Here is a 23,840-nt window from a genome sequence, read left to right on the forward strand (position 1 = left end):
TGGAGGAGTCTCTGAGGTGACATCAAAGATCACACCTCAGAGATGACACCAGGGCCCTTGGAATTTGTCCGCTTGCGGGCAAATCCCACCCAGCCAAACTCCATGGACTCAAACTGAGCTGGCCCAAGATTTCAGTGTGCATTCCAAGATGGCCCTCGACTGAGCCTGGCTGGGCAGAAGGGCCGCGCTCCGTGTCCCTGGGCCTCCAGAGTCCAGCACGCCGTGTGCCCATGAGCTTTCGTTCACTTAGTATAGGGGGTTGATCCCAGGCTCCTTCTATCTCCGACCTATACCCCGGCCCCCTTTTTTGAAGCAGGCTCTTGCTAGCCTGCAGACAGTCTTACTCAGTTGCTGAGGCTGGCCTCCAACCTCAACTCTCCCTCTCAGCCTCCCAAGAACTGAGGTTTTAGCCATGTGCCGCCAGGCCCAGCTTCCATGGATTTCTTTTCTGAATGGACAGATGAGAGGTAGAGGGAGGTTTGATGCCAACCTGCTCACAGGTCTGTGCTGAGGACCCGGGGCACCACTGGCCACTTCCACCCGAGCTGGCACCCACACCCAAAGAAGGCATGTGGGCTTGTGTCTGGCAGTCACGAAAGGGGCTGTCTGCACATAACCCCTCGGTTTGCTCATCTGAGGAGGGGAGAGGGTCTGGAAGTGGACCCCGGCTCAACCTGTCTTCAAGGGTCATGGAGGCTGAGTGTCCCCATTCACCTCCTTCTTCCCTCAAGACAACCAGCTCTCCACCCTCCCACAGGGGCCCTGCTGTCCTCCACGCTCATAAATGCCCCAGCATTCTCCACCCTTCAAATTCATTCATCAAGGCGCTCTCTCTCTCTCTCTCTCTCTCTCTCTCTCTCTCTCTCTCTCTCTCTCTCTCTCTCTCTCTCTTGTACTGGAAATTGTACCCAGCTGCATTCTACCTCTTTGCTATGCCTCCAGCCCTATTTTATTTTTTATCTTTAATTTTGGAACTGTCTTTGTTCACAGACTGATTGATTGTATAATTGCCGGGCACGCTTGTAATCCCCGCGCTTGTGAGGCAGAGACAGAAGGATTGTACAGGTTCGAAGCTTAAGAGGCCCTGTTTCCAAATAAAAATGTATAAAAAAAATAGGTCTGGGATTGTAGCTCGGAGGTAGAAGGGTTTCCAGGAACCCCAAGTACCACCACAAAAAAAATATATTGCAGCTTAAATGTAAAACAAAAATTGTATATTCAAAGAAACAGCAGGCTACAGGGACCCACCGTATTTGATCCAAGCCCCCTGAGAATGGATCAAAACATCAGCTTGGCAGCTGCATGATGCGAAGGAAGGTGTGGGAGGCAGATCCTCTGGCAGCCAGGGAAACTCAGAAATATCAGCTTTTAGATAATGAATAATAAAAATAGATTGTACTAGCTAAGGGCGCTCAGAGCTCAGTTGGAGGGGGTCTCCTCTCTAAGGAGCCAAAAGTTTCCCAGTGAGTTTAAGAACAGCAGCCCACTGTCCAGCAACCCCCCTGATTGCAGATGACGCACTCCCATGCTCAGAAGATCCTATAAACCCCAGTGGAGCTTCTAGAGCTGATGAACAACTCCAGCTAGGCAGCAAGCCACGAAATCAACAAATAAAAACCAATAGTTTTCTATATGCCAAAAATAAATCTGCTGAGGAAGGAACCAGGAAAACAATCCACTCATAATAGCTTAAAAAAAAATAAAAACCACAAGCCGGGCATGGTGGCACACTCTTGTAATCCCAGCATTTGGGAGGCTGAGACGGGAGGATCACAGTTCTCAGCTACTTAGTGAGGCAACTCCTTGAGACCCTGTTTCAAAATAAAGAATAAAAATAGGGCTGGGGGTGCCACTCAGAGGTAGAGCCCCCCTGGGTTCCATCCTGAGAAAAACGCACACAAATGTGAGTTCACTGTACCACAGTGGGGCACGAGACTCAAGTCTCCGCAGCGAGGTCACAATGGTTTCAATCGTAGAATACCATGAAGGCAGGAATGGCCTCCTCACGGGAGCCGCTGGTGTCTTAGGAGAGGTGCTCTGGAAAAGTTGTTGAGGTCACATCCTAAGGTGATCTCAGTGTACATTTTGATGAGGCAGAAAGCTGGGCAGACACCCCCAGAGCTAGTGGAAGCAGGAAGAAGTCCTCAGTCGAAAGCTCGCGGACAGACCGAGAGATAAAAGTCCAGATTTTAGAGAGAAGATCATAGCAATTAACAGCGAACTCACTCAACCAACTGGCTCTTCGTGAAGGAGATAAAGAGGTCATCAGAGAGTCTACCAAGAGTTTGGTACAATCTCCATCATATATTCCACTGTGCAGCTACAGTAAAGTTGAATGAAAATGTAAGAGCTGCTGTTCAGTCCTATGTGATTGCTACATGACAGCGTATTCTCCTTGGACAACCAGTCAAGAACCTGGAAGTGTTGATGTGTGTGTCGACAGCATGTGACTCCTGCAGTCGGAAGCATGTTGATGAAGTGGTGTGTCCACCTCCTGTAGGCCCCAAGAATCCGACTGAGTCTTTAGAATGGCCTAGTAAACGATGTCACTCCAAAATCGATAGGAGACAGACCCGGGGCACAATACACCAATACACCAGCAGAATATGTCGTACAACAAGGAATAAAGCGAAATGTGGCGCAAAGTGTGGTGCCAGTTGGAAAGCACCTTTCCCAGGATGGACTGCCAACCTTTAATGGAACAAGTAGTCTCTTTATTGGGGTGGAGAAAGGAATTCTTTGAACAATGCCCTGGCAGATCTTGTTCCGGTAGATAGAGTTGTGGACATGAGTCGTGCGGCTGCCTGGTATTTTGGAGTTAATAAACCAAGAAACATCAAGTGAATAATTACGTGCCGGCAGCACTAATCCTTCCCGCTGGGGTGAAGTTGAATACCATGTAATTTCCACTTTCAAGAAGAGTCCCCTCGGACAGGCCATCAGACACCTCTTATATCATTACCGGACTGCGGTGAGCCACAAGGCCCCAGCATTCCCGTGTGATGTCTACCTCGGGGTGACTGTAAGAAACCCCAGGATGACAAAAACAATAACTTGTCTTCACAAACCTATGGTGTTTCTTGAATATTTCACAAGTAATCCTGGGTTTTGGAATACTATTAATGTCAATATGTTAATGAATCAACTAAACCCTGAAGATAAAAAGACCTTCAATATTGAAGTTCCACAATTACACTGGGCAGAATGTATAGAGAACTAGCACAGGGGAACTAAGAAATAAGCATTGAATGAAGAACTGCCCGGCCTCCCTGCAGCTAGAAAACGTCGGGACAAGTTACGGGACTTAAGTCACGTTTTAATACCATCCTCGCGATCCTGGTCTGGTGCATTGTATTGCAAGATCGCAAATGGCAAGAAACACCTGGCACTTTGTGTTTAATCTGTGTGACGTTTCTGTCACACCTCCAGCACTATGGGGTGCTGAGGACCAAGGATGGAGTATCATCACAGCTGTGCACATGGTGGTCTAAACGCACAACGTGTAACACGAGCCTAAGTCATCTCACCTTTCGTCAAGACATTAAACCATCTTAAATCGGAAGGTGGAGTAAATCAGGGTACGTTTTATGTAACATTTTAGTGTTTATGCTCGTAAAGCCTAAAGAACACACTGCTGTGCCATCTCAAATCTACAACAGCCACTCAAACCATGATTAAATATTTTGATCCCCTGGAAAGGAAGAGAAAGGAAGGAAGGAAGGAAGGAAGGAAGGAAGGAAGGAAGGAAGGAAGGGAGAGAGAGAGAAAGGAAGGAAGGAAGGAAGAAAGGAAGGGAGAGAGAGAGAAAGGAAGGAAGGAAGGAAGAAAGGAAGGGAGAGAGAGAGAAAGGAAGGAAGGAAGGAAGGAAGGAAGGAAGGAAGGAGAAAGAAAGAGAAAGGAAGGAAGGAGAGAGAGGAAGGAAGGAGAGAGAGAGAAAGGAATGAAGGAAGGAAGGAGAAAGAAAGAGAAAGGAAGGAAGGAGAGAGAGGAAGGAAGGAGAGAGAGGAAGGAAGGAGAGAGAGAGAAAGGAAGGAAGGAAGGAAGGAAGGAGAAAGAAAGAGAAAGGAAGGAAGGAGAGAGAGGAAGGAAGGAAGGAGGGAAGGAAGGAAGGAAGGAAGGGAGAGAGAGAGAGAAAGGAAGGAAGGAAGGAAGGAAGGAAGGAGGGAAGGAAGGAAGGAAGGAAGGAGAGAAGGAAGGAAGGAAGGAGAAAGAGAGAGAATGGAAGGAAGGAAGGAAGGAAGGAAGGAGGAAGGAGAAAGAAAGAAAGAAAGAAAGGAAGGAAGGAGAGAGAGGAAGGAAGGAGGAAGGAAGGAAGGAGGAAGGAAGGAAGGAAGGAAGGAAGGAAGGAAGGGAAGGAAGGAAGGAAGGAGGAAGGAAGGAAGGAGGAAGGAAGGGGTAGGGTGAAGGCGAGAGTTGGGAAACACTGACCGACTGGCATTCCTATGCAGTTCTGTAGCATGTTAATTAAAATAGACCTTAACACATAACGCTGGTAGTATAATCTTTAGCATGTATTTGGACAGGAATCTTAGCTTATTTGGTTATACCTGATTCTTTAGTTTTTCTATCGGTTTGATTTTTAATCAGTTGCTAAAACTAGAGCCAAACTATTTTCATTCATCCTGTGAGTTACTGAAGCCATCGAGCATGAAGGACACGTTCTCACTTTTCTTCTGACCGGACATCTTTTGCATATCATTTTTCTATGAAGTAACCAGTTGCTTCTGTAATCGGAAGGCTATTCATGTATATTAATTCTAGAAACCCCACTGGATGTAAATGGGTTTGAGAATCCATATCAACATAGGCGATGTGTTTTTTGAAGGAAAGTCAAAACAAATGTATTAAAACTGTTGAAAGGATAGGAATACATTTTTTGTCTACATTTTAATCAAATAAAAATCCTCTGAAGCCGGGCGTGGTGGCGCACGCTTGTAATCCCCATGCTTGGGAGGCAGAGACAGGAGGATCGCGCAGGTCTGAAGCCAGCCGGGCTGGCTTAAGAGACCCTGTTCCCAAATAGTGTGTCTGGGAGTGTAGCCCACAGGTAGAAGGGTTTCCAGGAGCCCCAGTACCACCAAAAAAAAAAAAAATCCTCTGAGATTGAGTTCATGTAAGCAAGAGGATTTCTTGAGACTTTATTAGAGGTGGGAGTAGGGAAGAATTAACCATATTTGTGTGCTCCACCCTTGCTCCAACCTTTATAAATTTTGTCATAGGACTTTTTAAAGGCTCATACTGCCTTTCAAATTAAATCTGAAAGTGCATGACTGTGGAAGAATGCATTTGCAGTTACTGATGGTGTTAAGGTCCTCATGTGTAAAACACACGCTTATTTTGACCTTGAAAGCTGAATTCCTTCAAGAAAAATAAATACTGTGTAACCTGTGCATAAAATTAAATAGAGGACTTTATTTATAGACCACAAAAAAACCTATGAATTAATCTAACCAAAAAGGTAAAATACCTATACAAGGAAAATTACAGAATGCTGAAAAAAAAAAAAACTGAAAAAGACACAGCAGATTGAATGACCTCCCGCATTGCTGAGATTAGAATTAATTCTGCTGAGGCAGAATTAATACTTTTAAGATACCATACTAAGCCGGGCGTGGTGGTGCACGCTTGTAATCCCAGCATTTGGGAGGCTGAGACAGGAGGATCACGGTTCGCAGCCAGCCTCAGCTGCTTAGTGAGGCCCTTTGCAACTCAGTGAGACCCTGCTTCAAAATAAAGAATAAAAAATAGGGCTGGGGGTGTAAGTCAGAGGCAGAATGCCCTTGGGTTCCATCCCCAGTACCCCCAAAATTACTCATGATACCTAAGCCAATGTACATTCTAGGCAAATAGTTGTTATATTGTATTGTTTAGGGAATGATGACAAGAAACCCATCTCTGCATATTTAGTAGAGATACAGGTGTTTGTTTTTTTTTTCTTGAAGATTCATAGAACCCAAGGATAGCCAGGGCTGGCTGCGAGCCCTTTGTTAATACGGGCGAACCTGGTCCACTCAACCTCAAAAATTACGTCCCAGGACCTCTGCTACTGGCAGAATAGCCACCTGTCATCCCAGGACTATGACCCAGGGCTCTCCACCTGCAAAGCCCTGACCCCGCTGTAGAAGCCAGGCCACCTCGGGGGCTCAGCCATCACCAGGAAGCCTCAGACACTATCCGATGATCACCAAGACACCACAAAGAAGCCTTCTTTCCACTGCTACAGGGGTGGGGTGGGGTCTGTCCGCCCTGCGGAGTCCTCATCTGGGCCCGGCCAGGGAGAACACAGCTCCCTCTCACACTAACCCGGCACCTTGTGAAACTGCTTCCAGCGCAGAAGGAAGCCCGCGTTGGCTGGGCTGTCCCTGCCGGGCCTGGGCCTAGGGCTTCTCCTCCCACACCTGCCAGTTGATAACTGCACCTTCTGGCGCCTCCTTGTGACCAGACCAGCACAACGGCAGGGAATTAGAAATTCTCCAGGTGCCCCGAAAACATTTTCTTCTTAAGGAACAAGTCTGGCCCATGGAACCCTACGTGGATGCCCAGAATACTAATGGGAGGAGGCGGGCCCCGGGCTCGCCAGGAGCTCAGCCTCGGGGTTTTCCCAAAGCCAGACAGGGAGCCGGTCCTTCCCGCCGGAGGCTGTCCACCGTAACCTTGTATCTCTTCGGTAGTGGGCAAACTGCAGCCAAAGTCAGCAAATTCTCCAACACCCAGAGCAGAAGCCTCTTGTTCCTGCTGAGGAGAAAATGCTGCCTACCCAGAGCCCACCAGATGCCTCTGGCTTCAATCCCTAGTACTACACACACACACACACACACACACACACACACCTATAGTGAACCCTGGAATATTGAATTGGAGCTGGGAACATTGTAAATGAGCGGCTCCCAACATATACAGAGAGATAAATAAATGAACACAATACTGCTGTATACCTGTGTGTGCATGTGAGTGGTGGTGAGTGTGTGTGCACGTGAGAGTGTGTACGCATGTGTGCGCATGTGTGCCCTAACCCTGTCCTGTCCAGAGGCCTGGGGTCAGCCAGAGCCTGCCGTGGTCTGGACAAAGGTCTCCTGAGGATCCATGCGTTCAAACCGCGGCCCTCCATCCGTGGTGTTACTGGTGGAGCCTTTAAAAGGCGGGGCCCAGCGGGAGGAAGTGAGGTTGCTGGGGGCGTGCCCTTGGGGGTGTAAACCAAGCCCGCAACACCTGGGGCTTTGGGGGTCATGGGGATCCCCCTCGCACCAGGTCTGCTCCCAGCTAGAGGGCTAGAGACACTCGTCAAGGCAGGAGTGCGCAGGAGCCTTCTGCGGTGAAAGATACTTCTGGTGACCCCGTGGCAGCGCCATGTCTTGACAGCAAGGGGCGAGGCCCTGTGGGGGGCACTCAAGCCCCCGCGATGGTGGAGTCTTTGCAAATGACTCTCCAGGGATTCTAAAGATAAAAGCTCTGTGTCCTGTACTCTCAAATACTCCGGTGTGGATGGGCTGAGATGCAGGGGGAGCGAAGGCCTCCGGGGCAGCCAGGTCCCCTGGGTAGGGGAGGCACCGAAGAAAACAGACAGAGGAAAAATTTGTCAAAGACTGGAAGAAATAGCAAAGTGAGCCGGGCGTGGAGGCACACACTTATAATCCCAGTGTGTAGGAGGCTGAGACAGGAGGATCACAGGTTTGAGGACAGCCTCAGCAAGTAGTGAGACTCTCACCAACCTAGTGAGACGTTTCAAAATAAAAATAAAATATAAAATAGGACTGAGGGTTTGGCTCAGAGGTAGACTGTCCCTGAGTTCAATCCCCAGCACCACAGTATAATAATAATAATAATAATAATAATAATAATAATAATAAATAATATAAAGGAGAATAAAGAATCCTTTTTTCTAGAGTTTTTGAAATACAATATGTTGTTAGCTACAGCCACCCTACTGTGCAATAGAGCCACCTAGTTCTTCCTAACTGCAACTTTGTACCCTTTAACCAATCTCCCCAAACCCTCAAGACCTTTCCCTCCCCGGTCTATGACCACTGGTCTCCGCGTTTCTCCGACGAGGCCAGCTTCTTTAAATCACACATACAAGCGAGGTCATGCGGTATCTGTCCTTCTGGGCCTGGCTTACTTTATTTAACATAATACTATCTAGGTTCATCCACGTTGCTGCATATGCCAGGCCCTCATCCTTTCGATGGCTGAGTAGTATTCTGTTGTATAAATGTACCACATTTTCTGTATCCATGCATCCATTAGGCTGATTCCATACCTTGCCTATTGTGAATAACACTATATAAACATGAGAGAGAAGATGTGTCTTGGAAATACTGGTATGTTTTCTCTGAGTCGTGAGGTCGCTAGGTGACATGCCAGGGCAATGTTAACTTTGTGAGGAAGCTCCCTGCCGCACTCCTTGGTGGAGTACTGATTCCATTCCCACCAACAGGGCACGATGGTTCTCTCTCTGCATCTTCGCTGGCATTTGTTGTTTTTTGGTTGCTAGCCCCGCTAGCTGGGGTACCCTATCTTGCTGTGGTTTCGATTTGCATTTCCCTGATACTTAGCTGGTGTTGAGCATTTTTGCACAACCCTGTGTGCCATTTGTCTGTCTTCTTTTGAGAAAATGTCTATGCACGTCTTCTCACTTTGAATTTTTTTTTCCTACTGAGTTGTGTTCTTTTTATATTCTGGCTATTAGCCCCTCCTCAGACCAGTCGTTTCCAGACATCTCCCGTTCTTAGGTCACGTATGCCCTCCGCTGCCCCCGCTGCCTTCAGTCTCGCGCAATCCCGTTCGTCTGTTTCCCTTTCTTGCCTGAGCTTTGGAATCTTATTCCCAAATCCTTTCCATTTTTGGAGTTACTCTCAGCATAAAAGGAAAACCTAGCAACTGGTGGAAGCGCTGGGCTATGGTTGTTTAGTAAAAGCCCCAGTGTGAGCTCCGAAATGTGCAGGAAGCTGAGACACGTGAGCCGAGCCCCTGAGAGACGCAGCCCTCGTAGCCCATCCCCGCAGGCCAGAGGAGGGACCAATGACGGGCGAGTCAGGGGATAATTTTAGACACTCGCAGGCTGACTAAACGAGCTCAAGGGCGTTGGGAAGAAAACAAGGGGCTTCCAGCTACATCTCTGGGCTTCTCTGACAGGCCTGGCTGCCAGCGCTTTCCAGCGCCCCTTGTTGGTAACGTCCCACAAGCAGGCTGAGAACTTGCCACCGCGGCCTTCTCGCCCTGGCCTCCAGCGATCTCCACGCAGCGAGACGGCCCCGGGCTTGGCAGGCTGCAGTGGATTTAGACAGAGAACTCTTCCATCTTCTTTCTCTGAGTCATCTGTTCTGCCAAGTTTCCTCGTTTATAGTCAGGGACCAGCCAATTACCATGAAAATCAGAGGAATAAATATCGAAGAGAATGTGTTCGACATCTCTTTTGGCGTCCTCGCGGCAAGGAGGCGACTCCCATTTTTAATTAGGCCTCTCACTGGCATCTCTCCCTTCCACCAAAGCGCCCTCCCTCGGGTCAGTTGAACGAGGTAATCGGTCCCGATAAAAGGCCCTCCCAACAAAGGGTCACTTGTAAGTGGGGTTTCATCAATGCTCTCGGCAGCGCTATGAATTTCTCCTCCAAAATTAAAATTCTACAAATAGCATGGTTTGGGGTGTTGGCTTGCGTGACACCTGGATTGAACACAACTCCGTTCTCTACACCATCTTGATGCTGGCCTGTGAATGTGTAACAAATACGCTATTGGCAGCACACAGCCCTTTTATTTACTTATTTACTGGGGAGGGGGGATTGAACCCAAGGGCATTCTACCTCTGAGCTACACCCCAGCCTTTTAATTTTCTAATTTGAAATAGGATATCATAAAGTTGCTGAGGGTCCCAACTAAATTGTTGAGACCGGCCTCGAACCCGAGAACCTCTGGTCTCAGCCTCCCAAGCACTGGGATTACAGGCATCGCCACCGCACTTGGCATGTATCTCCTTTTAAATCATTCTTTGGTTTATTAAGATTACGTGAATAATAAAAAATAATTATCTTTGTTCTATACGATGGCACGTTTAACTATATTTAACATTCGGTGCTTTTTAACACTCCAAATTTTCAACTGAAATGTTTAATCGTCTCATAAAATGGCTTGCGTGTTTTCGCTCCTATTCATCCCCAAATTTTGTAAAATATAAGTAAAATAAGCATACTACCCTAGTCGTTTTATTATATTAGCGATATTAATATATTCAGTGTTGTGCGGGCATTACCACCAGACACCTTGACCATTCGCCCCGTCCTGTAAGACTGAAACCCGTAGCCATTTCAGAAGGGGCGGAACCCAGAACCTTGAGGCTTCAGGACTGGGGTTTCCCAAAGACAGCCACAAGGCGACATCTTCAAAGGCCCATCCAGGAGGGACATCGCAGTTCAGCCCACGCCAAAAGACAAAAGTTGCCAACGGCCGGGCGCGGTGGGCACGCCTGTGATCCCAGCATTCGGGAGGCTGAGACAGGAGGGTCGCGGTTCACTGACAGCCTCAGCTACTCGGTGAGGCCCTCCGCCACTCAGTAACAAAAAGAAAAGCATAAAGAAAGAAAATATTAGGCACCTCAATCCAACAACATATTGCACAATCACCATGCCGAAGCAGAGTCGTGTTTATGGTAGGATCGCCATATCGGAAAGATCATCTCTGTAATTCTTCATATTAATAGATCTAAGAAAAATAACACAGCAGAAGTAGCTAGGTAATTGCCATGTGTAGATTCCACCAAAGCCGAGGTTCTCTTTTTAGACTGGTTCACAAATGCACACCGGGTGCCAAAATGATGTCTGAATCCAGTACATGTTTTTTGAATGAATAAATGAACGAACTACTGTAGGCTGAGAAGGATAATGTACCAAAATCCTACTGCAAGCACCTTTTCTTTTCTTTTCTTTTCTTTTCTTTTTCTATTTTGAAACAGGGCTGAGGTCGGCCTCTAACTTGAGACCCTCCTGTCTCAGCCTCCCAAGTACTAGGATTACGGGCGTGCCCCGCCATGCCTGGCAAGCACCCTCTTAACAGGACACACTGCAGACTTTCCCTTGCAGGCTGGGGGGCAGACAAGGGTGCTTCTTCTGGTCAGTTCTTGAGGTGCCCTGGCCAGCTCAGAGGTGTGAGAACAGGTGTGAGGATGCCCTCCATCCTGGGCAGGAGAGAGAGCGCCAATGTCTGCCTGCACAGGGCCCAGAGAAACTTCGAGAATCAGCAAGACTTGTGCAAAAGAGAACACCACATTTCTCTTCCTGCAGCAGGTATTGTTGAGAAAATGCAACTGAAACAACATACCACTTACCACAGACACCTTAAGAAACGACCTGACAAAGAAAACAGAGGGAGGCTTTCAACTCCATCCACGGAGACCTTAAAAACCAAGCCGGAGGCGTGCGCCAGGTTCCCGGCATGGCCCGCTAATGCTGAAGAGGGTCTGTTCTCTGCCAAAATTCAAACCATAAATTCAAGGCAAGTTCTGTCAAAATCCCGGCACGTGTTTCTGGTGACTTAACAAACTGATTCTAAAATCAGGATAAATGTGTCAGAACAATTAAGACAATTCAGATAGGCGAATCGGGAAGAAGTCACACCACCAAGATTGAGACAGCCACAGAGCCACGATAATTAAAACAACACAGTCCTTACACGCGGAAGAAACCAGGCTAAACAGAACTACGAGTCCAGAAACAGATGCGGCACCAAGCACTCAGTGTGTTATGAAAGGAACTCCAGTATGAAAGAGAAAAGACGAAGAATCGGAGATGAAATGAAGGTGAAAAATGGGCTTACTTTATAGAAACCCAAATCACTGGGCTACGAGCTCGTACTGTATTCAGGCGTACTTCCAGCCGTGATTAAAGCCTAATTGTCAAAGACAAAACTATGAAACTAATAGAAAAAAATAATAAAATACAGAATACAGCGCATTTTGTAACTGGCGGGTGGGGAAACGTTTTAAACTCAAAATCCAAAAACCATGAAGGAAAAAATTGAGGGGTTCAGCCACATTGCAAAGAAAGACCCCTATATTTGATGGAGATTAACTGTTCAGAGAAGCAAAAAGAGAAGAAAATGGCAAGAGAATGCACGTGGAAATTTTGTTGCTGAAGAAATGAAGAAGAAAGCCTAATAGGATAATAAAAATAAAAAGAGACGCGGGACAGGAAGAGGACGCAGAGCTCACCGGCGCCGCACGCTCGCCGGCCCTGCACTCCCGACTCCTACACGTGAGCAGAGCTAGGAAGAAGCTTTGAGGAAAGGCTGAGGACGAGGGTCCCCTCGGGTGCCTCGGTCGTCCAGCTAGACTGGAAGCAAACGCCAGCCCTAGCGAGAGGACGTGTGTGCATTTCCCGTGACCATAAACTTCACTTCTGGTATCTGTACCGAAGACACTGCGCCCACAGAGCTCGTCTAGACAGCTCAGTGCCCGACCCTGGAAACGTGTACACCGCGGGCCCTGGGCGACCCCCAGAGGAGTGGCCCATCGCACCTCAAAACACTTGCCCTGGGAGGAGAAAGCGGAGGAAACCAAGAGGGGCGTGTGGACCACCATGCTCGCACATCTCTGAAAGACACAACAGGTATTTTTCAGGTGACATCTCTATAAAAGAGAGCGCGCAGACTGGATACCTTCGTTCCATCCCATCTTGGGAAGTGGGGAGGGAAGAGGAAGTCGGCAGAGACAGACGTTTCTAAAACCCAAGGAGCAGAGGCCTGTGGGCACCTCGGTCTGGGTCCTGAAGCACTGAATCACCCAGACGACCCCGGCCCCACCCCACACACATTTAGATTGTGTTCAAACTCAGCTGAAGATAAAAGCCTCGTTCCTCCCGGCCGATCATGTAGATAATCCAGTTTACACAATTTCGCCTGGCTTTTGGTTTCACTGGGGAAGAGATTTTAAACTACGGTCCTGGGATTTACTCCAGGATTAAGGTGACTTTGTTGCATTTGTTTATTTATTGTGTGTGTTGAAAGGGGAACTGTGGGTTGAACCTCTGAGCTACGGCCCTAGCGCTGTTTCACTTTTAGTCTGAAACAGGGTCTCACTAAGTTGCTGAGGCTGGCCTTGACCCCGCAACCCTCCTGTCTCGGCCTCCCATGTACTGAGATTACAGGTGTGCGCCGCCGGGCCGGCTTCGCTGCATATATTAACCTTGGCAATTAATTATTGGGCTCCGCTCAGAGTGGAGTCAGATATATATATTGATTGGAAGATGGACACTTCAGCGGAACACACAGGATTGTTCAGGCATGCATACACTGCCAGGGATGGCCAAACTCGGTATCCCAACACTCACTGTCTGAGCAGGAAAACCAGAGACCAATGAGTGGGAGTTTTGCTTTCTGTTCACTACATTTACAGCTTACAAATAACCTTAGCAATACAACTTTTGGGAATATTTAAGGTAAATATTTTCTTACCCATTGTGAATATATCTGGAAGAAAAATGTTCTTTTTAGAGATTTTCTCCTTCTAGTTGTCTTCATAGCTGTATAGTTTTATCTTTCACCATTAGGTTTTTTCTTTTTTTGGTGGTACTGGGGTTCCTGGAAGCCCTTCTACCTCCGGGCTACACTCCCAGACCTATTTTTACGTTTTTATTTGGAAACAGGGTCTCCTAAGCCAGCGCGCGCGGCTGGCTTTGAACCTGCACGATCCTCCTGTCTCTGCCTCCCAAGCGCGGGGATGACAAGCGTGCGCCACCACGCCCGGCTCACCATCAGGTTTTAATTGCAACTGCAGGTACTTCTGAATATGGTATGAGAGAAGTATCCAGCGTTTTAAAAATTTCTGTACTGTAAGCCAAATTTTCAGTATTTAACATATGTATACCTGTACTAGGGATTGAACCCAGGAGCATTCTACCTCTAAGCCACACCCTCAGCTCTTTTTTATTTTTTTATTTTGATACATGGTCTCAATAAATTGCTGAGGCTGTCCTTCAACCTACAATACTCCCATCTCAGCCTCCCAAGTACTGAGATGATAGGCATGCGCCACTACACCTGTACCTGATCATTTCTTCCCTTCCTTTTTTCTTTCTCATACTGGTAGTTGAACCCAGGGGTGTTCTATCTCTGAACTACAATCCCAGCCCTATTTTATTTCGCATTTTGAAACAGGGTCTCACTAAGTTGCAGAGGGCCTAAGTTGCCGAGGCTGGCCTCAAACCTACAATCCTCCTGTCTCAGCCTCCCAAGTACTGGGATTACAGGCCTGTGCCACTGCACCTGGCAGATAATTTTCCAAGTTTAGCTTGCATGAAGTTCTGACCATTGACACCTGTCATCCTGCTCTGGCCTGAAGCCAAGAGTCTGGTGGGTAAATATGGATGAAGGAGGGAGTATGGTGTTTGCCACAGCAAGTAGACATGGTTAAAGGTGGGTATGAGCGAATCGGAAGGCCCCGGCCCGCGCCTCACCGTGCCCTCGGGTCTAGCGAGTAGACATGGTTAAAGGTGGGTATGAGCTAATCTGAAGGCCCCGGCCCGCGCCTCACCGTGCCCTCGGGTCTAGCGAGTAGAGATGGTTAAAGGTGGGTATGAGCGAATCGGAAGGCCCCGGCCCGCGCCTCACCGTGCCCTCGGGTCTAGCGAGTAGACATGGTTAAAGGTGGGTATGAGCTAATCGGAAGGCCCCGGCCCGCGCCTCACCGTGCCCTCGGGTCTAGCGAGTAGAGATGGTTAAAGGTGGGTATGAGCGAATCGGAAGGCCCCGGCCCGCGCCTCACCGTGCCCTCGGGGTCCACCAGCAGCAGGTGCTTGGCTTGGCCGTTGTGCATGCCTGTGAGGACGAAGGAGCCAGGGTTGGTGGTGCTCTTTCTGACCAGGAAGTCTCCATCTTTCTCGAGCAGTCCCTCTGCCTCCTTCCTGCTCAGCTCTCCTTGGTACCAAGGCTCAGCTTCCAGTTCCTCCAGCATCCTGGCGTCCGGGGCTCTGGGAGAAACGGGGCTGATGCACTCTACAGAGGCGGCCTTGTTCAACAGGGGCCCCGAGGACTGGTTCCTGAGAGCATCTTCAAACGGCTCTGTCAAAAATAATATGTGCCAGCAACGAGTCAATCCCGAGAAATGCGCGTGGTAAAAATACAACATGAGAGATGAAAACGCCTGACAGCGGGGACTAGAGGGAAGGACTCATCATAACAAGCATGCAAACGCACAGACCAAATCTTGGCATGGTTTGTTTTTCTGTTAATCACATGTACAGCCCATGAATATATGAGTCTGCTTGCCCCAGCCAGCTGGGAGTTCTGCTCCATTCCAAGGATCCAGCGGCCCCCTCTCTCTCCATATATATGTTTTAAACCCGGGGCTGTTCTGCCTCCAAGCTATACCCCAGCCCTGTTTGACTTTTTTATTTTGAAGCAGGGTCTCACTAAGTTGCTGAGGCTGGCCTCAAACCTGCAGTCCTCCTGTCTCAGCCTCCCAAGTACTGGGAGTAGGTAAATGTGGTACTGGTGGGTAAATGTGGGTGGAGAAGGGCGTACAATGTTTGCCCCAGCATGTGGAGATGGTTAAAGGTGGGTATGAGCTAACCGGGCGGGTGCACCACCACACCGGTTTTCAAGCTCACTTCTTGTCCAACTGGGTTCAATGACTTCACTGTGGCACAATGCAAAACCCTATGCCCATTTCACACCACCTACTTTCCCTGGAATTTCAGCTGGCTTTCTTAACAATTTCTGAATAAAAACTTGCCAAATACTAAAGGGAAAGACGAGCTACAAAACCATGGTTACATGCCAAAGCTTACCAGACCGAGGAGTTATTTCAGGCTAGAAGCTCTAGCTCCTCTGGACCTGCACACATTCCTCTGCAGCAGAGGCTGTTTTTCTGAGTACCTGACGCCAAGCTTGACTTTATCCCAATTGGAACGTGCCTTTCTCTGGGGCGCCCGCGGATGGCAGGGCTGCTCTTTAACAGCATCGAATACCAGGGACAGAACATGTAGACGGGCATATCTAATTAAATTCCAACATTCAAGTTTCCACTAAGGTGGTATGCACAAAAACACTCAGAGAAATCCCCACGGGCTATGCAAATATAAGGTGCCGTGACAATGGTTTAGGCTCTCACCACAGTACAACTCACAAGGGGAGGAGTGGTCGCTCTTGCACACACTACATCGCCAGAGCCCCACTTACTTCTCGGGACACAGTTCGTATTTTGTCAGTATTTAATGTCAGTTGTAGAATAGGCCCAAGCTGGCCAGTCTTAGTAGAAGACAGGAAGGAGAGAGGTGAATACAGGAAACCTAAATGACATCTTTCAGACATTTGCTAACCCTTTTAGTCTTGGGAAGCAAACGTGCTTAAAACTATTAGTTAAAATTATGTGTGTGCACTTTGTTTTTCTGTTACTTCTTACCCGATTACCTGGAGTGATTGAAAACTTGCCTCCTACTGTTTCTGTACCATCCCTACCTCTGTTACTTCGGCTTCAGCAGCAGCATCCAGGTTGGGCTCACATCCCACTTGTGGGCGCCATCATCATCAGTACCAGTGCTGTCACCATCTTCACATCGCCATCAATACCTCCATCACTGCTACCTCACCTCACAGTCGCCACCATCGTCATCAATACCTCCATCACCGTCGCCACCACCACTCTCACCACCGCCATTAACTTCTCCAGCTTCACCTCCATCACCACCACCAATCACAGTCGCCACCATCGCCCTCCTTGTCATCATCACCATCTTATCATCTCCATCAGCACCTCTATCAGCAGCAGCAGTATCAGCACCATCTCCATCATCACTACCAGTGTGTTCTACCTCTGAGCTACGCCCCCAACATCATCATCATCATCATCATCATTATTATTATTATTATTATTAATTATTTGTATTTTGAAACAGGGTCTCACTAAGTTGCCATGCACTGTTAGCCTCAAACCTGCAATTCTCCTGCCTCAGCCTCTCAAGTACTGGGATTACAAGCCTGTGTCACCATGCCCAGCTAATACAAAGGCATCTGACACATTGAGAAATACCCAGTTTTTGGAAGGGGATAGGGAAAAGGAGAATGAAAGGAAAAATGAGAGAAACAATGAAAGAGAGAGAAGGAGAAGAAGCAGAGAGATGGAAGAGAGGTGAGCTCTGAAATGTCCTGTTTATACGCCGGTCTTGCTTGGCAGACTTGAGAGCTTGGTGCATACAGACCATTTCATCTTTGCATCCTCAGCAAATAATAACAAGAGTTGGCAATAAAAATAAACAAACTAAAGCCTAAACAGATAAATGAAGCAGGGTGTGGAGGCACACACCTGTAATCCTAGTACTTGAGGGGCTGACACAGGAGGAATACAGGTTCGAGGACAGCCTCAGCAAATTAATGAGACCTTGTTTCAAAAACTAAAATATAAAATAGGGCTAGGGGTGTAGCTCAGAGATAGAACGCCCCTGGGTTCAATCCCCAGTACTAAAAAAAAAAAAAAAAAAAAAAAAAAAAGAGGAGATAACTGAATACATTTATTTATGTACATCCTTTGTCTCAATACATTTGCAAGGTCTTCAAGAAAAAACTCAGACCAGGAACCGTGACAAGTGCCTGGAACCCCAGTACAAGAAGGCTGAGACAGGAGGATCACAGGTTTGAGACCAGCCTCAGCAACTTAGCGAGACCCTGTTGCAAAATAAAAAATAAAAGGGGCTGGAGGACATAGCTCAGAGATGGAATGCCCCAGGGTTCAATCCCCAGTATAATAAATAAATAAATAAATAAATAAATAAATAATCAATTCTAAAAAGGCAGGGAGTGGGCTTTGCCTGTTGACTGCAGAGAGGACTGTGTAAGTCCCAAAACCCTAAATGAGCCCTACTGTGGCCTAGGAAAACACAGCGAATTATCACTGTTAATCTACACCCTGCTAACAGAAAATTCAGTGGTCACAGATAGCAAGCAGACGCAGCGAGGAACGCCAGCTGAGCCGACAGCGCAAGGCGGCGGCCACGTACTCATGTCGAAGAGGTCTTTGCGCGGGCTGCTCTCTGCGCTGCTGGCCACGGCCGGGCCGGGCGCTGGGGACACGGGCTGCGTGTTCACATAGGTGGGGGCTGCTCCCGCCCCGGCCGTGAGCGGCTTCCCTTCCGGCATGCTGTAGACGTCCAGGGAGCCTGCAACAAGAAAACAAGCCCGCTAGTCTTAGATGGAATTAAGCCACACACCAGTCCAGAGCAGGGCTCCTGGGACCCTAGGACATCCCTCCCGCAGAGGCCAGCGGCCTCCCTTCCGCCTGATGAGGACTGCTGGGTCTTGGCTAGGGCACCTTCTGGTCCTTTCTGTCAAAATGAAATCACCAAGTACTGGCGCACGCTTGTAATCCCAGTACTTGGATGGCTGAGACAGGATGATTGCAGGTTTGAGGCCAGCCTCAGCTGCTTAGTGAGGCCCTCTGAAACTTAGTGAGACCCTGTTTCAAAATAAAGAATAAAAAATAGGGCTGGGGGTGTAGTTCAAAGGTAGAATGCCTCTAGGTTCCAGCACCACAAACAAAAACAAAAACAAAATGAATCACCAGCCAACCCCAGGGTAGACAACATGACATGTACAGGCCTCACCAAGCATTCTGGACCGTGTATCCCAGGGTCCTGGGGGTCAGGCAGTCAGAGGATACCCTTCCCCCTTCCTCTCCTTCACAAATACTCCAAGATCAGACAGCTGAGGAGGGGCCATGAGATGTGGCTTAGTGTGTGTGTGTGTGTGTGTGTGTGTGTGTGTGTGTGTGTGTGTGTATGCGCGCTCATGCATATGTGAGTGTGTGCATGTGTGTGTGTGTTACTGAGGATGGAACCTAGGGTCGTTCTACCTCTGAGCTACACCCCAGCCCTATTTTATATTTCATTTGGAAGTAGGGTCTCGCTAAGTTGCTGAGGCTGCCTCCAGCCTGCCGTCCTATTGCCTCAGCCTCCCAGGCACTGGGATTCCAGGTGTGCACCACCACTCCCAGCTCAACCGTATTTTGGTTTGTTATTTCCATCCTGTTTTGAGGCAGAGCCACGAGGTGGCTGCAGCCGGGTCTGTGGGTTATTGATGGCCCGCACCGCAGTGCTCCCTCCACGAGGACAGGCAAAACCTAAGATGCTTCTGCACAGGGAAAATCAAAAATGCACTGCCATTTGCTCCCTGACACAGACGGCTATAATAAAAGGCTGAGCCTTCATGTCAAGACACTCAGCAGTTGGGTTTATAATCATCAAGGCAATCGTGGGCTCTGTCTCATTCAGACCCCACAGCCCTAGCAGCGCGACCTCAGAGGTCTTTAAAGAGCTGAAAAATGCTTTAGAAAGGAAATGTTTAAAATTAAAAGAGATCTATAAAAGACAGATTGGATGGATGGATGGAAAAATGATAGACAGACAGACAGGATAAATGGATGTACAGGAAGGAAGGATGGACAAATGGTAAAATCAAATAGAGACAGAATGGTAGAGAGGGAAACACATAAAATGTGTACAGATGTTACTGTGTAGAAGTTCTTCTGTGAGCAGTCAGCAGTTCAGAAATCACGATGTGCCTACATCACTCTGGACACCTAGCTTCTAGGTGGCCACCTCTGCATTAAAAGTGTTCGCAGCGAATCGGATGCCTGCGTCTCCGTGACCTGAGCAGGTGACGCGGGCGTCTGTCATCTCACTTTTCCTGTAAGAGCGACCGGGGCCTCGAGAGGCGTACACACAGTGAGACCTCTGCCGTCTGTGCCCAGCCTCGGGGTGTCCACGCCCCTCCCAACACTGCTCCTGAGCGTTGGCGGGGAGGGGCCCTGGGGCTACCCCTGCTGTGAAGCTTTGAGTATAAAACACACCTCAGCCGGGCGTGGTGGGCACGCTTGTAGTCCCCGAGCTTGGGAGGCTGAGACAGGAGGATCGCGCAGGTTCAAAGCCAGCCTCAACTACTTAGTGAGGCTCTCAGCAACTTAGAGACTTGTTTCCAAATAAAATATAAAATAGGTCTGGGAGTGTAGCCCAGAGGTAGAAAGCCTCTGAGTTCCACCCCCAGTACCACAAAATAAATAAGTAAGTAAGTAAATAAATAAATAAATAAATAATAGGTCTGGGAGTGTAGCCTGGAGGTAGAAGGGCTTCCAGGAACCCCAGTACTACCAAAAAATAAAATAAAATAAAATAAAAAAATAAATAATAAATAAAACACACCCCAGGCCTGCCCCGCCGAGCCCCGTTTAAGTTGGCGACGGTGCTCCCGGGCTATCAGTTCCTCGGCAGCCTAAGCACAGGCGCTGCCTGAGGCCGGCCATCCTCCAGGGCCGTGGGATGGAGCCCTGGGTGTCTAACGCCTCCACGCCTGTCCTGTCGTCAGCGCTCTCGTGTACAGGCTGGCTCTGCGCCTCCCCCGAGGCCGGCGGCCCACGGGGAGCACCCAGCACCTTACCTTGCCGCTGGTCCGGCCTGGCGGAGGTATGCGGCCAGTCCTCACCAAACGCATCACCTAGGTATCTTCCCTGGTAGTACGTTTGCTCTCTTCCTGCAAACTACAGACACGTGTAAATACACAGATGGGCTCATTCCCCGGGATGGCGGGTCAGCCGCTTCCTCTCTTGCGCCCTGTTTCCCCTTTGGGCCTCATCGTTTGCGTTGGAATTTGACAAGCGAGTTGGTGTGGGGGTGAAGCAAAGGCGTCCTCCACCTCGAGCCTACACACGCCGCCAAGGGGGGCGGCGCAGCCTGTGAACCAGGACTTGGAGGCTGAGGAAGGAGGGTCACAGGTTGGAGGCCGGTCTCCACAATTTAGCGAGCCCCTCAGCAACTTAGTGAGGCTTTGTCTCAGAACAAAAAGCAAAAAGGGCTGGGAGTGTAACTCAGAGGCAGAATGCCTCTCAGAGCCAAAAACAAACAAAATAAAAATCTATGCATGAAACCTCCTGGATTCCACAGCCCCTCCCCAGGGCAATCATAAAGTGAGCTCTTCCAGCCAGGCACGGCGGGCACAGGCCTAAAATCCCATTTTTAAAGAGGCTGAGACAGGAGGATCTCGGGTTCAAGACCAGCCTTAGCATCTTAGCAAGACTCTTAACAACCTAGCAAGACCCTGCTTCAAAACAAAAATAAAATAAAAAGGGCTAGCGGTGTAGCTCAAGAGGTAGAACTTCCCTGGGTTCAATCCCCAGTGCCACAAAATAAAATAAAAATAAAGTAAACTCCTCTGCATATAGCTGCATGACTCACAAATGAGATCTCAGTCCCAGCGCATCTGTGGCCGCATTCCCCTTCCCTGGCGACACGCGCGCCCATCACCACCCGCTCAGCGAGGCTGTCCTCTGAGGACCAGGGCACTCCCTCGCACCCTTAGGGCTTTGATTTCAGTGGCAACTTCTCATTTACATGAATGTCATTGCCACTCACATAAGAAGATTGTGTTAAAAACTGTCTGGGGCCGGGGTGTAGCTGTGTAGAATAGCGTGGGCTTAGCATGCATGAGGCTCTGGGGTGGATTTTCAGCATTGCAAACTAGAAAAAAAAAATCCTATAAAAAGACAGATAGGAGCTGGGCCTGGCGACACATGCTTATAATCCCAGTACTGGGAGGCTGAGACAGGAGGATCACCGTCCGCGGTCAGCCTCAGTTCTTAGTGAGGCCCTCGGCAACTTAGTAAGACCTTGTTTGCAAATAAAGAATAAAAATGGGACCAGGGGTGTAGCTTGGAGGTAGAATGCCCCTAGGTTCAATCCCCAGTACCAAAAAAATAATAATAATAATAATACAGGGACAGGAGGATCGCAGGTTTGAGTTTGAGGCCAGCCTACGTTATTTACCAAGTCTTAACAACTTAGGGAGACCCTGTTTCAAAATAACAAATAAAATAGGGCTATGGGTGTAGCTAAGAGGTAGAATGCCCCTAGGTTCAACACTCAGTTCCACACACACACACAAAAAAGATAATGTAAATTCTAAATGGCAATTTTGAGTTAAAGGGAAAATCTGAGTTGAAGTGGGAATGAAGAAAAAGAAAAATGCACAAGATTCTTCTAAAGCTTTGAGTTCTCCCTTCTCTCATTACAATCATGGTGTGAGGCCGGGCTTGGTGGTACACGTCTCTACTTCCAATGCTTGGGAGGCTGAGACGGGAGGATCACAGGTTTGAGGCCAGCCTCAGCAACTTAGGGAGAATCTGTTTCAAATCAAAAAATAAAATAGGCCTGGAAATGTGGCGCAGAGGTCGAACATCCCTGGGTTCAGTCCCCAGTACCCCCTCGTAAGAAAAAATGAGGGCGGGAGGTAGGGAGGCGGGGGGATTAAGAGAGGTCACAAGATCAGTGTGGGATTTATCCAAGGGTGAGCGGGCTTCCCAGATTGCTATCTCAGGAATCACATAGTGGCCAGGGCACTGTGACGGCAGCACGCCGTCTCTCACATGAACGCTTTACGAGAGCCAGTAAAAGCAGAGCTGTGTTTGTTTGTGCCGAACTGAAATAAAATTGCGCAAAATAAAATGTTCGGCCTGAAATAAAATGGCAGAAAATAAAAGGAAATCGAGCCCCGCGAGCCTCCACCGGGGGTGAGTGCCGGACGTACCTGGGCTGTGTCGGGAGCATGGGGTCTGTTCTTCAGTCGGGCGTCCAGAAAGCCCCCCGGGGGAGGCGCCTTGCTGGGAATGCTGTTGTAGTAGGGGTGGTCTGCGCCCTCCCTCTCCTCTTCGGCCCAGGGCTCGTCCAGGCTCTGCATTCTGTTAAAAGTATTTTTTCAAGGGCTTTCGAGTTTGCAGACAAATGTCACGCCAGTACCTGCTGTGCTTCCCCTGTGGTTTAAGAGCGACCGCTCCCAGAGACTCAGGTGCTGGGAGCTTGGTCCCCAAGGTGGCGGTACTGGGAGGCCACAAGATTCAAACGCAATTGAACTCACAAGCAATGGGCTCTCAGAAGGAGCCGGGTCCCAGGTCTCTGGGGCTTCCTGTTGCAAGGGTGGCCTCCTCCTCGCTCTCACCTGATCCCACCGCAAGGCGGCGCCCAAGAGGGCCCTCGGCAGAGGAAGTGTGCACCTGTGCCTCCAAACCCCAGAGCCAAGCAAACCTCTTTTCTTCATAAAGTTAGCCTACCTCCGGCGTTGTGTTGTATTAATGAAAATGGACCAATACAGTCCCTGTTGCCGAGACAGTCGGTCTCTACCTACGTCTATGTGAACCGTGGAGGGGCAGTCTGCCTAAAATCTCTGCCTTACTCAGCGTTCTACGTGTTTTTCTATGAAACACGTCCTTTTTGGAAACATTTCAATTGAGAAATAAATCCCTTTCTATCTAAAGGTCACCAGATCCTCGAGGTACAGGCAGGGTTTTCCGTATGTCATGAAATCTTTGTGATGGAGAGACCTCAGGAGAATGGGCAAAAATCTGATCATTCTGCCTTTCTTAAAAGCACTAATACAACTGGCCAGAGGGCAAGTCTGGTCACAGTCTGCCTTTTCAAAACTCTAGGGATTATCCAGATGCTTGAGACAGATACCCCAAGGAGCACTTATTAATAATAATAAAAACTGTAGGAACGGTATCTTTGTGGCCCTTTACACCAAATGTGCTCAGTTACTGAGACCCAGCACCCTGGAACCACAGGAAGAGGAGTTGTGTGGCGCCTTCAAGGCCCCACTCCCGGGGCACCACCACGATTTGACAGATGCAATCGACCCTTGAAAGACCCAACCCCGAATCCGTACACTTTAAATGTATACTTAGTGAATACACAGTAGCTGTGTATGTGTACAGGGCACAGTGTGACAACTCGATGCATCTGTGTGCTATGTCATAAGCAAATCAGAGCAATGAGCATTTCGTCTCCTAAAATACATATCATTTCTCTGTGTCTGCCAAGCTCT

General features: G+C 48.6%; 1 protein-coding gene and 1 pseudogene across 2 annotated transcripts in view; one reads left to right on the top strand and one right to left on the bottom strand.

Moving 5' to 3' along the window:
* SHC3 (SHC adaptor protein 3) overlaps nucleotides 1–23,840 on the bottom strand; it is a gene marked incomplete at both ends in the record, with an annotated part of 85,568 nt that overhangs the window by 960 nt on the left and 60,768 nt on the right. The window contains 4 exons of the mRNA XM_080708602.1: nucleotides 14,749–15,044; nucleotides 17,978–18,136; nucleotides 20,409–20,508; nucleotides 22,551–22,701. Coding sequence (XP_080564728.1) covers nucleotides 14,749–15,044; nucleotides 17,978–18,136; nucleotides 20,409–20,508; nucleotides 22,551–22,701 — 706 coding nt within the window. The remainder of the gene's footprint in view (nucleotides 1–14,748; nucleotides 15,045–17,977; nucleotides 18,137–20,408; nucleotides 20,509–22,550; nucleotides 22,702–23,840) is intronic.
* Nucleotides 1,961–3,491, top strand: LOC308272586 (fatty acyl-CoA reductase 1-like; annotated as a pseudogene). The gene has a single exon. The product of its transcript is annotated as a fatty acyl-CoA reductase 1-like (transcript).

Source organism: Muscardinus avellanarius (genome assembly GCF_963383645.1).
Source record: "Muscardinus avellanarius genome assembly, chromosome: 13".
In the NCBI taxonomy this organism is placed as follows: Eukaryota; Metazoa; Chordata; class Mammalia; order Rodentia; family Gliridae; genus Muscardinus; species Muscardinus avellanarius.